The sequence below is a fragment of the Leucoraja erinacea genome, chromosome 16, assembly GCF_028641065.1.
Source record: "Leucoraja erinacea ecotype New England chromosome 16, Leri_hhj_1, whole genome shotgun sequence".
NCBI classification, from domain to species: domain Eukaryota; kingdom Metazoa; phylum Chordata; class Chondrichthyes; order Rajiformes; family Rajidae; genus Leucoraja; species Leucoraja erinaceus.
Window position 1 is genome coordinate 29,602,863 of NC_073392.1, and position 16,851 is coordinate 29,619,713.

The window sequence follows — 16,851 nt, forward strand, 5'->3', positions numbered from 1 at the left end:
TTTCTATTACAAATCTCCAATTGTGGAGTACAGAGGCAAATAATTAAATAAAGGGTCTTTGTCCCAAACATTATGGAGGGCACTGTGACTTATGTACAATGGGTCAGTGGGCAGATAAGAAAGGTTTGCCTCCTGCAACTGCCTGGGTAATTTTTCTCTCCCTGATGCATCGATGTCTAAAGCTGAGTCTCCTGTTAAACTATGGGGGGGGGGGGGGGGGGCATCGACCAGAGGACGAGTCCGTGTCGGAGCGGTAAAGCAAGCCCTCAGTTTCCCCCTACTCTCCCAGCCATCCGAGCTTAAACCGAAGTGACTCAGCGGGTCGGGCAGCATCTATGGAGGGAGATGAACAGGCGACGTCCCGGGTCTTCAGACACCTTCAACTGACAAGCAAACGGGCTCAGGGGCGCCGCATTGATGGCAGCCTGTCTGTTTTTCTGTCATTGCTGTTATCTAACCCTGGTATTATTTTGTAATCATCTCCACAACCTCATGCTAAAGGAGATGACTGAAGAATGTTTGGGATATGAAAGATGATTGTTGTTACTATTTTGCTATCCATGAAAAAGTGTGCCAGTTTAAATACATAACTCTAGTTTGTTGTTTTTTTGCTTGAATGAAGCATTGGAAAGAAATTGAAGCTTGGAAAGAAACCCGTATTTCTCTGAAATTCAGGTGAAACTGACTTTGTCGTGTATCACCCAAAAACTAAACTGGTACTCACGTGGAATAAAATGAGACTAAATTATACCAGTCCTCAAATATCAGCTTTCTTAAAAATGCCACTTCCACCAGATACCCCGTTATATCTCTTAACATCAAATCCACATGAAAATCCTCAGCAAATTAAACCATATATATACAGCAAAAACTGGATATCATTCAGACATGGATCTGTAAATGCCAAGTAGCATTTATGCATCTAACAAGGCATGCATCTAACCATGTGCAGGAAGGAACTGCAGATGCTGGTTTACACTGAAGGTAGACACAAAATGCTGGAGTATCTCAGAGGGACAAGCAGCATCTCTGGAGAGAAGGAATGGATAACATTTTGGGTTGAGACCCTTCAGACTGAGTCAGGGGAGACAAAGTCTAGTGATATGAAGGGGCAAGGTGTGAAAACAACATCAAAGCAGATGATGATAAGGAAATGTAGAATGATTCATTGTTAGCTATGGGGAAGGTGACATACAAACAGTAAAATTAATCAGGACAGTGAAACTAGTCGGAGAACTCTGGGCTCTGTCTGAAGAAGAGTCCCGATCCGAAACGTCACCCATTCCTTCTCTCCGTTGATGTTACCTGCCCCGCTGAATTACTCCAGCATTTTGTGTTTAGGAGTCTAACCCGTTCGCCTTGGTGTTCAATTGAATTATGACTGCTAATTATCCCGCTGACAACATCCTGGGAATGGAGAAGTTGCTCAGTGGGGGTTAACTGGCTATAGGCCACATGGCTACAAAACAGATCTGAAGCTGCAGCAGAAATCAAACCACCTGATACTCTCATGTCTTTCAATTATCTTCAAGTCAGGAGCATGATGGAATATCTCCAGGTCTGGATAAAAAAATCTCCTGCCTGTTTTGCAAGGTGTAAGTCCCTAAAAAAAAACTGAAAATGGGACGTGGGTTTTCATTAAAACATCTTTAATGGAAGATTCTCCTTTACAAGTTGCCTTCAATATCCAGTTAGACTTTTACAGGCTACATTAAGTACTTTTCAGCAGACCTTTGAAAAAGCACCATCATATAGTAAAATGTCTAACATCTGAAACTGGATTGGCTCATTTAGCAGAGAAATCAGGATCTCACCGAGGAAACGTTTTATGCATTTAACATTTACAAAAAGAATCTAAACAGAGCAAACAGACCAATTGGATTAGCGCTATAATCCAGTAAATGTAACTATCCATAAAGATGGTGATTATTGCATTTTACATTTACATACCTGTGGCTAATCTTTATACAAAGCATAACATGCTCAACATTGAAAACTACTGTAAACGTTACTCAACTTCAATTTCTTCTTCAATGGTTTTATCAGATTGTCTTTCATTACTTTGTAAAAGAGCTCTGATGTCTTCTTCAACGTCAATAGTGAGAAAATTCTTGCTGTATCGCCTGAATGGCTCACCATCTCGTCCAATAAGGAATTTCTCAAAATTCCAGCCTATATCGCTTCGATGGACTGGCCTCCAGATTATGAACTTGGGGTCCATCATTAAGGTTTTAGGATCATCATGGGCTTCAGGCAACCTTTGTTTCAGAAAAGTAAAGATTGAATTTTCATCTTCTCCATTGACCTCCATCTTTTTAGATATAGAAAAATTTGGCTCAAAGCCATTGCCTGGACGGACATATTTCAAAGAATTAAGAATCTCCTCATTGTAGATATTTTCCTACAAAATCAATATAAAGCAAGGTCAAGTACAAGGAATTTAATTTTATACAAGTCACAGATGCATTTCATGGAATCTGATAGGTATTTTTCACAAAACAGAACTGAGCCAACACTTCCACTGCTAATGTTTTCCACAAGTGATTTATCTGAATGGTGCAAATTGAGTTTTGGATTCAGATCATTTTTCAAAAATAACTATAGTTAGGGCGGCACAGTGGCGCAGCAGTACCGTTGCTGCCTTTCACTGCCAGAAGAAGCCCAAATGTGATCCTGACTACGGGTGATGTCTTATGGAGTTTGTACATTCTCCCCATGACCCGCGTGAGTTTTCTCCGGGAGCTCTTGTTTCCTCTCACACTCCAATGACTTACAGGTTTGTAGGCTAATTGGCTGGGTAAAATTGTAAATTGTCCTTAGTGTGTTAAGTGTGCGGGGATTGCTGGTCGGTGCAGACTGAGTGGGCCCAAGGACCTGTTTCCACACTGTATCTAAACTAATCTCAATAATAACAATTTTTCCAAATAATCTGCATGGAAAACTGCAATTGTGCTGCAGATTAGGCAGCACGTGGATAGAGAACCAGATTCAATCCATGTGGATAGAGAACCATTTATGAGAAACATACCTTCATGTGTTTAAAAATAGAACTCATCATAGCATTGTGAGTTACTTTAAGAGGTCATTTTTACATAAGCTTAACCAGTTCCTAAAGTGCCTATGTTGAAGTGAGCAGAGATTTTGTCATACAGGTTCTCCGCAGGTTTCCATTCCCAAGAACTTTTCATAAGCTAAATGGTTGACATGCTGGAAATCCAGTCACAAACCAAGTTCCCGCACACTAGAAGATGCCTGAAATCCCGCAGCAGCTGGCAAATCTACCCCGCCAGTCTCCCAAATGTATAGGCCGTATATAGGTTGGGTGTTTATAAACTGAGGAAGACCTGTATGACAACAAAGAATTTTGAATGTCTAAATTAAGAATTAGAATTACAAATTTGGAAGCTATAAGGATATTTATGATAAATTCCTTAAAATGAAATCTGACTTAAATATTTAATTTAATACAATGTAATTAAATGTAAGTAAATTTACCAGTGTTGCTGTAATAAATAAGTTTATATAAAAGTTTGAAATTTCCACTAGGAAACAAGTCAACTAAAGTAAGTGAAAAATTTATAGACAAAGATGATCAGTATTTTTTTTTAATGTCACATTTACCTGGTAGCCAAACTGATTGCAGGGAAAACCCAGAACCACAAACCCCTGGCTGCCATAGCGGCTCTGGAGCTCATTCATCTGCTGGTAATCCCTGGTAGTTGTCCCTCATAGGGATGCAACATTTTCAATTAACACCACCTTTCCTTTGAGATCGGAGAAATTGAAGATTTCACCATTGAGGAGTTCTGTTGTCAAGTTATAAAATGTCAGTCTGGCTTCTGCCATCTTCTTTGCAAGTGTTGCCTGAGATTCAAATCTGAAACGCAGATATGTATCGTCCAGGAAATGAAACCACGTGCGCAATATTTCAAATCAGCAAAAATCTTCGGAAATTTGCATTACTCTGATCCAACGCCACTGCAAAACATCATGGCTCTAAACAAAAGATGTATACCACAATTCACATATAAATATTGAAACGTTTATATATTAAAATTTCTGCATCTGTAAGCATTGTTTAAAAACCTTATGTCCTATGTTTTTGTCACACTATATACAGTACACACTTCAAATGAAAACCACCAACATATTTAACAGTATAACCATTTAGCTAATGATATGAATCTCCCTGTTGCTTAGATATTTGGATATATGTTTCTAATCCCCAGAAACCTATTCCCACTTTGTGGACAAGAGGAAGGTTTTGAAATGCCCTGTGGTCTCACTGTGCTGCTTTGCCTATTTATCTTTTAAAGATAAAAGGTACACTTACAACAAATGTAATACCTCAATTTATAAACATATTTTCTAGTGTATTAAGGTTATAGTGAAAGGCACTTATTTAGAGGCTTCATTAAAAGACAATTCAAACAAAAAGTCCATAAGTTCTACATTAGATTTACAAATGAATGTTCTCCCATTTTCACATCACCACAGCTCATCAGAATTGTTTATATTGACAAGTTTATTCATTTCATGCCATGATTTAATGAGAATATAAATACTTCTGAGACCTGGACAATCGGCTAAGGCAATGGAAAAGCACCATTCATGTTATTTCTCCAAAATCTGCACATTTATTGGAAAGATAAGTGAATCAGCAGTCTATTGCAGGCTAATATCCTCAGCATTGACTCGTTACTTTGAATTGACTAAATTAGGCTGGCCACATCGCTCACATGACTCACACTAGAGACCCAAATTAAAGATTTAATATGTAGGAAGGAACTGCAAATGCTAGTTTGCACCGAAGATAGGACAAAATGCTGCAGTAACTCAGCAGCAGCAGACAGCATTTCTGAATAGAAGGAATGGGTGATGTTTCGGGTTGAGACCCTTCTTCAGACTGAGAGTCAGGGAGAGGGAGACAGAGATAAGTGTAGGGTGTTAAAGCGAGATATCAAAGGGGATGAATATCAAGGAATTGTACTTTGCGGAGAAATTTGAATGGTCGAATTAAGCACCCTAGTTTAACTACACCTTGCCCTTGGTTGGACTTTGGGGTAATTTGACCAGATTTCTGCCTTGCGAACAGTTCAGGGTATGATCAGTTCTCAGGAATGGAACTTGTCATAACCCGGGGGCGATTTGTACCTCAGACATATGTACACATATTTGCCCCAAAGAAAATGCTCTCCACAGCCATGAACAGGCCCCTCAAATTCTTGCCTCCTCATTACACAGGTGAAACAGGTTACTCCAAATGATAATCATGAAATCTGTGCTGCCCCCTCCACACTAATGAAATTTGTGCTCTCCAGCACAATGATGAAGTATGTGCTTCCCCTCACAATTTAACAATGAAATCTGTGCTTCCCTTCACAATTTAACAATGAAATATATGCTCCACCTCCACACTAATAACTGTGCTCTCCATTCCACTATATGCTTCCCTCCACAATAATGAAATCTGTGTCTGTGCTCCCCCTCCACAATCCCTAGACCCTAAATCCCCCTCCACAATCTAATAATGAAATATGCACTTTCCTGCACAATAGTGAAATCTGTGCTCCCCCTCCACAATTATGAAAAATGTGTTCCCCTTCCACAATATAATACTGAAACCTGTGCTCCCCTCCACAACATAATGGAATCTGTGCTGCCCATCCACACTATTATAAGTAAATCTGTACTCTGCTCCACAATATAATGATGGCCTGGGACATCTCATCTCCCCTCATGCTTTGCCATCCCCGAGTTTTCTGGTGAACAATTTTGCGTTGATGCAAACAAATAACGGGTCGGGCACCGTTCGTGGAGAGTAAGTCGGAGTGAATCATCCACATTGAACGGTTCAGTTGAGGCCCCGGGTCCGTCCCTCGGCCTTGATGCAAGATACATTTATTTGTCACATGTACCAATTGGTACAGTGAAATGTGTGGTCACCATACAGCCATAGAAATAATAAAGAGCACAGAACACGATAGTCTTTAACACAGACATCCCCACACAGCGGGATCCAAGTTTCCCACTGTGAGGGAAGGCTGCAAAATTCAGTCATCCTCCTCTGTTGTCCTCTCGCCGGGTTGATGGAAGTCAGACGTCGGGACTGGAGGACATCCTCAGCGGCTTGGACATCTGAATCAGCCACCAAAGTCCACAGGCCGCGCTGGGTGGAGATTCAACGCTGGCGGCCCTCGGCAAAGGTCCGCGATGTTGAAGTCAGCGCCGGCCGCGCTGGAAGCTCTACGAACCACAACTCCGATGTTGAAGCAGCAGGCCCAACACTCCGGAGCTTCAACGGCGATCCAGGTAAGCAATCGCCCGCTCTGCGATGTATCCAGCGCTGTGCCGCCGCTGCTGAAGCTCTGGTCCGGGTCCCTGGCAGGGAAGGCCGCTCCAATCCAGGTGGTAGGCCGCGAGGAGGGGGGCGAAGACGCGACTCGGAGAATAGTCGCGTCCTCGCCAGATAGTGAATGGGAAACGGTTTCCCCCTTACCCTAACCCCCCCCCCAGATATAAAATCTAAATAAATCTCCAAAACAAACTTTTAAAACTGACGAAAAATAAAAAATGACAGAAAAACAGACAGGCTGCCATCAATGCGGCGCCCCTGAGCCCGTTTGCTTGTCAGTTGAAGGTGTCTGAAGACCCGGGACGTCGCCTGTTCATCTCCCTCCATAGATGCTGCCCGACCCGTTGAGTCACTTCGGTTTAAGCTCGGATGGCTGGGAGAGTAGGGGGAAACTGAGGACTTGCTTTACCGCTCCGACACGGACTCGTCCTCTGGTCGATGAAGGCTGCCGCCGATGTCAGGGTAGGGGTGGCTTTTCCCGCCCGCTCCTCCGCTCCTCCGCTCCTCCGCTCCTCCGCTCCTCCGCTCCTCCGCGCCTGCGCACTGTCTCCCTCGCTCTCTCTGCAACCACCCGGCCGTTGGCGGAGGGGCGGGAAACGGCCGCGCAGGCGCACTGGGAGGTGCCAGCGGCAGTTTGCCCGGCCCGCGCGTGCCCGCCGTCAAATGGAAGGGAGCGCGCGGGGCGCGGGCAGGGCGCGTGTGAGCCGCCGACGCTCGAGCTGCCAACTCGCCCCTGAGAGGAGGCGGCAGCCGGGTGAGTAACGGCGGCAGCGGCGCGCTGTCATCGCCACGGACAACGTGGAAAAATGTCTGGAAATTGGACTTTCGGACTACTATATGTGTGCTAAGTCCCAACATGGGTTACAAAAAAAATTACACACGAATTTGGGTAAAGATCCATTGCAGAAACGCTCAAGGCGCTTAACACGGTGGATCCGTGCTGTGATAGGAACCAGTGTAAGGAACTGGAAGATGCTGCCTCATTGCTGCTCTGACTGATCACAGGGAAGTGAGTCAGCATTTAAAGACGTCTTCCCTGTGAGGCAGGCAGCCACACCATAAAAGTTGCTCCAGAGGGGGCAAAACATAGTGAAGAAGGCAAGGCACTGCCCAGTGTATCCAGCCTCCGCTTCCACATGGTGGGCTGGCTTCATTCATTCCTAAACCCTGCAAGTTCTGTCTGTCCTGGGCATCTGATCAACAGTCTCAAAGGAAAAGGATCCACAATGCTGAACATGCCTGGCTTTGTCCTGCCCCACCTCTCTTCCAGCTTTCTGGAATCAGAGGAAGGGTCCCGTCCCGAAACGTCATCTATCCATGTTCTCCAGAGATGCTGCCTGATCCGCTGAGTTACTCCAGCACTTTGTGTCTTTTTCTGTAAATCAGCATCTGCAAGCCCTTGTGTTTACACTGTTATGCTGCAGGCATGCTGTGCGCTAACGTGAATGCAGACATGTTCATTGTCATCTCAGTCCTGAACTCCCGCATTGTCTCCTTGGTTCTTTCTTTTGATTGAACAGCAGGAGCGATGGTTTTCCTCACCAATGCTCCATTTTCAGGAAGTGTAGGAAATGTGCATTGTATAACCCATGATGTCAGCATGGAAGTGCAAGAGTCACTTTGCCCACAAGCAATGGAAAGTGATCGCTAACCTGATTTAACATGTTGAAAGTAGTCCAATTTCTATGTAAAACCCTTCAAATCATGCTTCTACATTTTATCCAGAATTCCTTCTAGTTTCCATAAAGATAATTTTTGAAGAATCCTTAAATTAATTGATTGAGCTATGGATTGAAAGATACAGCATGGAAACAGGACTTTTCAGCCCACCAAGTCCATGCTGACCATCAAGCACCCATTCACACTAGTTCCATGTTATCCCACTTTCGCATCTACTCCCTGCGTACTGGGCCAATTTACAGAGGTCAATGCGAATGTAGAGGTGTCAAGGGTTAAGGGGAGAAGGCAGGAGAATGGGATTGTGAGGAAAGATAGATCGATAATGATAGAATGGCAGAGTAGATTCAATGGGCCAAACGGCCTACCTCTGCTCTTATGATTTATGAACTTATGAAACCGGAGCACCCAGAGGAAATACACTCAGTTACAGAGAGAACATACAAACTCCACACAAACAGCATTCAAGTTTAGGATCAAACACAGTTCCCTGGCACTTTGAGGCAACAGCTCTACCAGCTGCACCACTATGCCACTCCTTTTTTAAGAAAACCATGGTTACGGGAATGGGAATTGTGTGGCCAGTTCTACAAACGTGTAGTGCACAAATTGGCTGTCACATTCCTTACATTAATAAAGTGACCACATTTAAAAGGACTTTATAGACAATTACTCCCTTGGTCTGAAATGATGAAAAGCATTTCTAAAATGCTAGTGAGCTAGAATTTCTTGTCCTTCATTGCAGATTTTGCTGGATCTCAGTCCAACCTGCAATATTTTGTAGCATCGCCAATGAGCACTTACTGGCCATGCACAATAAAATTAATGCAATGTTATATCAGCATTTAGATTTTTAGAAATTATACTGTGTATAGATTTTTTAAAAATATTTTTACTTTCAGTGCAACTAAATATAATATGCCAATGCCTTTTTACTGAAAGACCGGCATATACTCCATTCATCCTTTCTTTTAAAAATCATATATTTAACAAAACAATTGCTTGAGTTGGTCTGTCTAAAATGCTAATTCTGAAGACTGAGGATGGGTTGAGGATTTGAATGGATGTGCAGGTAAGTGTGTCACTGATATCAGTGCCTGCAGAGTGCATTGGATAGTTGCAGATGAACTTCAACTGAGGTCTTCAGCTCTTCACCCAATGAAGTGACTAGAGAAGAGCACATAACCAGGACTTTATTCACCTTCAAGCAGAACAATTTGGAACTTGTGAAGAAACTGCAAATAAAAAAACATTTCATTTTTTAAGGAAGAATTTGCTACAAATGTTTCCATTGAAAAGGGTATGATTTTTACTGGGAGGAAAATTGGCAACCAACGAAAATGGGTTTACAATAATTTGCTTGAGAGCTAGTGGGAGAGGAAGACAATTTATTTTACACATCCATTTATTTTGATTTTAATGCTCCACCAGAAAGATTAGTGGAAATCACTTCATTGTAACTTTTTATAGGATTGGGTTATATATTTGAAAGGAAATTTTGCAGAATGATTGCAGAACAGATTGTGGAAATGTCAACAATTCTTGTTGGATTTCTAATATTGGTTGAGCAGTAATCCATTCCAATTAAAATTGGGAATGCTGAAGTCTTATCTTCAGTCTTTGCATAAGCACTGACTCCATTTCTCTTTATGACAAATGTCTGAAGCTGAAACATGCTTTTGCCAACACCATCATATCTGACACAAGATGCATTTCTGACAACTTACATATGATACCACTTCTTTCCACCTCTAAAACATAACTTGCTCTTTTTCCATGAGTCATCAGCTACTGAAACCTTATCCCTGACTTTATCCGCTGCAATTTTTTGCAATTCAAAACTCTGACTGTGTCCTAATTTTTACTAAGTTCCATTCATCCATTATTCTTGTATTCTCTAATACAATTCTCTATTCTCTAACGCTTCCACTTAAGCGTTGAGCATATTTTGGTTTTGCAGTTCGTATCCTTGTTCGAAACCCCTCCATGGTGATGTCTCTCCCATTCTAATTATCTTGCCATTTATTATACACTGACCTCTACATCCCAACCCTTCCAATGATGGGAAATATGTGCCTGTCACATTTCCCCTCAATCTTCGTTTGCATTAGCAAACACATTTGAATTAGCCATTTATCTGGATATTAAAGCAGATGACCAAATAATTCAGTTTTAAGGAGGAAGGTGAGGTAGAAACCATTGAAATGTAGGTAGGGCCTTGTAACTTATCCGGACAATAAATTATAGAAATTGGATATTTTCAAGAAGCCAGAATTGCAGAAACAGAATTATCTCTCTCTTTACATCCACCACTATCCCTTCCTCCCTGGTATGTCTTTCTATATAATTCTTGCTCTCTTTTATATAACCAGCATCTTTCATTTCTGTCTCCATACACATTCCTTACCAGTCTGATGAAGGGTCCCGACCCGAAACATTGCTAATCAAATCCTTCCAGAGATGCTGCCTGACCCACTGAGTTACTCCAGCACTGTGTTTTGCTCAAGTTATATTTGCAAATGTACTAAGGTACGAAAAGCATGCCAACTTGGTAATGTAAGAAACTGTTATACTCTGGATATCAAGACATATAAATATCCCATTTGCACATTTTTACCCCATAATTTGCCATCGCTGCTGGAAAATTCATTTCACTGCACCTTCGGGTGCATGTGACGAATAAAATTGACTTTGACATAACTAAGACAAATTCTGATTATAGCGCAACTTGTTTTTCTATTATGCTGTTTACTTACAGGAAAACGTGGTCTGGAGATATATGACTTCAAGTAAAAAAGTCTTCGTCGAAACTCCAGCACAGTTTCTTGCTTATTATAACCCCACTTTGAAGAGTTAATATAGCCGAGAGAAGAGAGAATTCCCTGAATTCCAACCATATTACATTCATATGAAGAAAGCCATGAACAAATGCTTCCAGGATTTCCGAACATTTGATGACTACTTATCAACTTTGAAAATTATCACTCCTAAATAGGTAGCAGTGTTGAATCGTAATTCCCCCCCCTTCCCACCTTAGGTATAATATGGGCATCAGAAAGATGAAATAGCAGCAACTCGTGCTTAGAAAATTCAAGGATTTGATCATCTAACAACATAATGGCATGTGTTCAGTTTAAAGTGAGCTGTACAGAGTGAAATCAATCCAAGGTTTCCATTATGGGAGGATGATGCTAACATCGATCAATAAACATTGGAAACCACATGAATGTAAAATGAGTCCAAGTACAAAAACAGGAAATCAAAAGTTTTGCATCAGCGATTATACAGATTTAGTAATGAAGAACTGAAATGAGTCTCCAGAAAACTGTGATCATGTGGAGCATGCTTGGTACTTACATTACAAACTAGAACAATTCTTCCTCCTTGTCTGAGTTAACAATGTTAATGCAGAGGTACAATATCAACAACTACTTGTACTCCAATGGTCCCCTGCTTGTGTTTTTAATGTCAGTGATCTATCTATAAATGGATGGAATAATCCAAATTGAAACACGGAAGGGCTCATCTTCAGGGTGTCTTTGGATACGGTTATTGGTTTTGGCTCGATAGTATAATTCTTAATGGAAAGTCAGCAGGCTCTGGATTTAACCTCCACTGCAGGTACTTGAACGTGATTCAGTGCAATGTTGAGATACTGCTGAAATGTTGGACAATGTGGTCGAGATAATAAACTAGAGCCATATTTATTCTTTAAGGAGATATAAGTTTATGAAACTAGCCTTTGCCAATATTCATCCCATTATCATAAATTAAATGAATCGTGACCATTTATCTCATCGCTGTTTGATTTTACTTTGCATAACTCGCCTAGCCTGTTTACATAATCAAAATGACTATATTTCAAAAGCTCTTCAGTATTTTAGATTCCTAGATATCCTGTGTGTGAAGGGTTTACTGGGCCAGAAGTTCCTCTGACTGTCAGAACATGAGATATAAAAATTCAAAGATAGTGTAAAGATTTTATTTTGTTATTTGTGTTTTGCAATACAAAATCTAAGAACTCTTTAAATTATTGAAAATATAATAAAACAAATAACTTAATAAAAATCATCTTCTCTGAGCCTGTAATAAAAATCATTTCTCTGGGCCTATTTTCCATACAGTCCTACACACTAAAAGAAATCTGTGGGGTTGTGGATCCTGCACCAGTGCTAAAATAGGCTGCTGGACCATAGGGGGTAGGAGGAGGCATCCAGTAACAAAGAGCACTGCAGTGCATGCACTACCTTCTCTTGCCAAGTAAGTTTGATAATCCTAGCACTTAATATGTCCAATGGCCCCTGTTACCATACTCAACATGATGGTTATTCTCATTACTGCCCTCAACATAATTTTTCTGCCTGATTCCCACAACCTTCGATTTCCCGGCAGGTCAGGAATCTATCTCAAATATATTTAATGATTTAGTATCTCTGTTCTCTGCTATATAGAATTCCAAAGATTCACAAGCTACTGAGAGAAGATATTCCTCTTCATCTAAATCTTAACAGGTCACCCTGTATCCTGAGGCAATTCCCCATAGAAGAAGATTCCCCACCCTTGGGCGTATTCTCAGAGAATCTATTCTGAATCTATTCCCCTTCAGAGTCTCATTCCTTCCAGAAATATATTTTCATCTGGCATTATGTCTCCTTTCCGATAATATTGAACCTACATTGGTATCCGAGACTTAGGTTTCACATGACTCTTGCAGCATGTTGGCAATGTGGTTAGTGAATGTCTCCAATTTTCCACCTGATTCTACATGGAGAAGACTTGCTTGTCACAGCCTGCACAGAGATCCTTGATTAGCAATCATAGATCTTTCAAGGATTGAACCCCTGTGATGTTGCTCATGAGGACTTTCAAACAATTACCAATTCCCCTTCCCTGAATGCATTCTAGATATTGCTGCCTGCAGGCATGGGTTGCTTCAGTTGTGAGAAGTTACAAATGTAATTGAATATTGTGCAATCTTTAGAAAACAGCATCCCTGCCCTCCAACTCTACACCTCTTTTTTCCTTTCTTTTCCCCGCCCCCCATCAGTCTGAAGAAGGGTTTTAGCCCGAAACGTTGCCTCTTTCCTTTGCTCCATAGATGCTGCTGCACCCGCTGAGTTTCTCCAGCATTTTTGTGTACCTTCGATTTTCCAGCATCTGCAGTTCCTTCTTAAACACTTTGTCTGCTCCACTGCGAAATCTCCTCATGGTATGCCTACTTTGAAGAAGTTCTCCTCCTCTCTCCAGAGACAGTTTCACAACCTCCTCTCTAACTGCCCCCCCTCTGTGATCCCCCCTGCCCTCCAACTCTATGCCTCCTTTTTCCTTTCTTCTCCCCGCCCCCACCCCCCATCAGTCTGAAGAAGGGTTTTGGCCCGAAACGTTGCCTATTTCCTTCGCTCCATAGATGCTGCTGCACCCACTGAGTTTCTCCAGCATTTTTGTGTAACATCACTTGTAATCTTGCCATGGAACAAAGGTCAGTGTTAAACCAGCTGAATTGGCTGGTGCCAGGACATGCCCTTAGGAACTGGTACAACATCTGTAAATATCTTCCTTTGTGCCGTTTGACTCCAAACATTGGAGTTTTATTCCTTTGATTCTATTGACCACAATTTTATCAGCATTCCTTGATGCAACACTCAAGTCAAATATTGCTATTATGCCAAATGCAAACACTCCCAGTTCACCTTTAGAATTCAGCTCTTTGGCTCACATTTGCACCAAAGCTGTGATCAGGCCTGGAGTTGTGCAGTCCTGGTGAAACATGAATTGGGCATTGTGAATAGGTTATTGGCAAGTGAATAACACTTGATAGTAATGTTGAAGATATCGTTCCTCACTTGGCTAATGATTTAAATAGGTGATAATTAGCCAGATTGAAATTGACTTGCTTCTTCTCAAAAGGACACATTGTTATTAGTCAACAATATTGTGTTAGGTCAACATTGTTGGGAAGATGCCAGTGTTGTAACTATGCTAAAGCACTACTTGTTCAAGAGCATGTCTTCATTGTTGCATCTGAAATATTGTCTAGTTCTGTAGCCTTTTCTATGAATCTAAGTGGTCAAAAACTGGTTTCTACAATAGTGGGGAATCTCAGTGGGAAGCTGAGATGATTCATCTATTTGGCACAACTGACTCTTCATAGTTGTTAATGCATGTCATCCACAATGGAATGGGATTGATCTGTACCACTTATCAGCATGTACACCACAAACTTTAAGGATGGGAATATTCTTTGGAGCTGCCACCTCCTGTTAGCTGTTTGATTGTTCACCACAATTCATAACTGACTGTGGTAGAATGGCATATCTTCAATCTGCCCCTTTGGTTGTTTGACTCTATTTATTATTACTAAACTAAGTGGGACTCGTTGGGTCCCATGTTCAAATGGGAGGGCTGGTCCCCCAACACAATATTCCACCTCTCCACTCTACAATATTGGTGGCCAGTGGGGGGGGGGGGGCTGAAGGAACTGGTTTCCAGAGGGCTAATATGAACATTGTGGGCCGAATGGATTCTTGGGCTGGCAGCTCAGTCACTCAAGCCTGGCGTGCTGGCAGCTCACTCATTCACGGCTGGTGGGCTGGCAGTTGACACGGCTATTCCTTGAAATTCCATTTCAAGCAGGGTGTAAGGCAACCAAATTCAAGTGCAGTTTCCTTCCACTTCAAGCGAGGTGCAAGGCCACCAAATTCAAGTGCAGTTTCATACATTTCAAGCAGGGTGCAAGGCCACTAAATTCAAGTGCAGTTTCATGCCATTTCAAGCAGGGTGCAAGGCCACCAAATTCAAATGCAGTTTCATGCCATTTCAAGGAGGGTGCAAGGCTACCAAATTGAAATGCAGTTTCATACCATTTCAAACAGGGTGCACGGCCACCAAATTCAAATGCAGTTTCACACCATTTCAAGCAAGCTGCAAGGCCACAAAATTCAAGTGCAGTTTCATACTATTTCAAACAGGGTGCAAGGCCACCAAATTCAAGTGCAGTTTCATACCATTTCAAGCAGGGTGCAAGGCCACCAAATTCAAGTGCAGTTTCATACCACTTCAAGCAGGATACAAGGCCACCAAATTCAAGTGCAGTTTCATACCACTTCAAGCAGGGTGCAAGGCCACCAAATTCAAATGCAGTTTCATGCCACTTCAAGCAGGGTGTAAGGCCAGCAAATTCAAGTGCAGTTTCATACCATTTCTAGCAGGGTGCAAGGCCACCAAACTTCAAGCAGGGTGGAAGGCCACCAAACTAAAGTGCAGTTTCATACCACTTCAAGCAGGGTGCAAGGCCACCAAACTAAAGTGCAGTTTCATACCACTTCAAGTAGGGTGCAAGGCCACCAAATTCAAGTGCATCTTCATACCACTTCAAGCAGGGTGCAAGGCTACCAAATTCAAATGCAGTTTCATACCACTTCATGCAGGGTGCATGACCACCAAATTCAAATGCAGTTTCATATCATTTCAAGCAGGGTGAAACCACCACAAAACACCACATAAAAACCACACACTGTTCAGTAAACATTCAGTGTTTTCAGTTGGTTCACAGCTCAGACAGAGAGTCGTGACCTCTCTCTCCCCCACTTTACAGAGACTGAGCCACGCCCATACTTACGGGTTTATTGTCCCTCTCCCTCCAACCAGAAGGGGCGTGGCCTTCAAGGCATGATTGACAGGAGAGAGAATCTCAACATTTTTTAAACACTAATAACTTATCTTTGGGAGGAGCTGATTACAATGAGGAGCTCATTGTAGACTTCAGAAGGTCTTGGGGCGGCACGCATGCCCACATCCATATTAACGGGACTGTGGTAGAACGTGTCTCCAACTTCAGGTTTCTGGGGGTCAACGTCTCCGATGACCTCTCTTGGACCCACAATACCTCAACACTGGTCAAGAAGGCTCACCAGCATCTCTTCTTCCTGAGGAGACTAAAGAAGGTCCACCTGTTTCCTCAGATTCTGGTGAACTTCTACGGCTGCACCATTGAGAGCATCCTTACCAACTGTATCACAGTATGGTATGGCAACTGCTCTGTCTCCGACCAGAAAGCACTGCAGAGGGTGGTGAAAACTGCCCAACGCATCACCGGTTCCTCACTCCCCTCTATTGAGTCTGTCCAAAGTAAGCGATGTCTGCGAAGGGCGCACAGCATCGTCAAGGACTGCTCTCACCCCAGCCACAGTCTGTTTACCCTCCTTCCCCCAGATAAATTGCACTACTACGACTGTATTTACGTATATATATATTTATTGCTCATATTCTATGTTCGCTCTTCTGGGGAGATGCCAACTGCATTTCGTTGTCTCTGTACTGTGAACTGCACAATGACAATAAAGTTTGAATCTGAATCTGAATTTTTCATCGATGGGAAAAATCCTCTGCACCTGATGAGCAGAGGGGGACTCTCAGTAAGATGGCCAAAAATCACTGCCATAAGTGGTAGCGTTTTTTCTAAAATCAATATTTAGTGCAAACAGGAAGTGGTCATTTACTTTTAATTATAAGCTTTTTGAAACCAACCACCACCACCACATTTGCTTAGCTTTATCAAACCAACCAACCACCAGCACATTTGCTTAGCTTTTTCAAACTAACCAACCACCAGCACATTTGCTTTGCTTTTTCAAACCAACCACCAGCACATTTGCTTTGCTTTTTAAAACCAACCAACCAACCACCACCACATTTGCTTTGCTTTTTCAAACCAACCATCCACCACCACATTTGCTTTGCTTTTTCAAACCACATTAAGGGCACTCACAGGTCAGTAAAACCACTCACAGTTTAGTAGACATGTGTTCAATGTTATTCAC

General features: G+C 42.2%; 1 protein-coding gene across 3 annotated transcripts in view; it reads right to left on the reverse strand.

Moving 5' to 3' along the window:
* Window positions 1-480: 480 nt before the first annotated feature.
* The window catches only part of LOC129704723 (glutathione peroxidase 2-like), a 28,712-nt gene continuing 12,341 nt past the window's right edge, over window positions 481-16,851 (reverse strand). For 2 of the 3 annotated variants that reach the window (XM_055648032.1, XM_055648030.1), the window contains 2 exons: window positions 3,622-3,996; window positions 481-2,401 (listed from right to left, as the gene is read on the reverse strand). In XM_055648032.1, coding sequence (XP_055504007.1) covers window positions 2,009-2,401; window positions 3,622-3,846 — 618 coding nt within the window. In that variant the 5' untranslated portion in view covers window positions 3,847-3,996 and the 3' untranslated portion in view covers window positions 481-2,008. Of the gene's footprint in view, window positions 2,402-3,621; window positions 3,997-6,764; window positions 6,858-16,851 lie in introns of those variants that run through there. The other variant, XM_055648031.1, reaches the window with a different exon arrangement.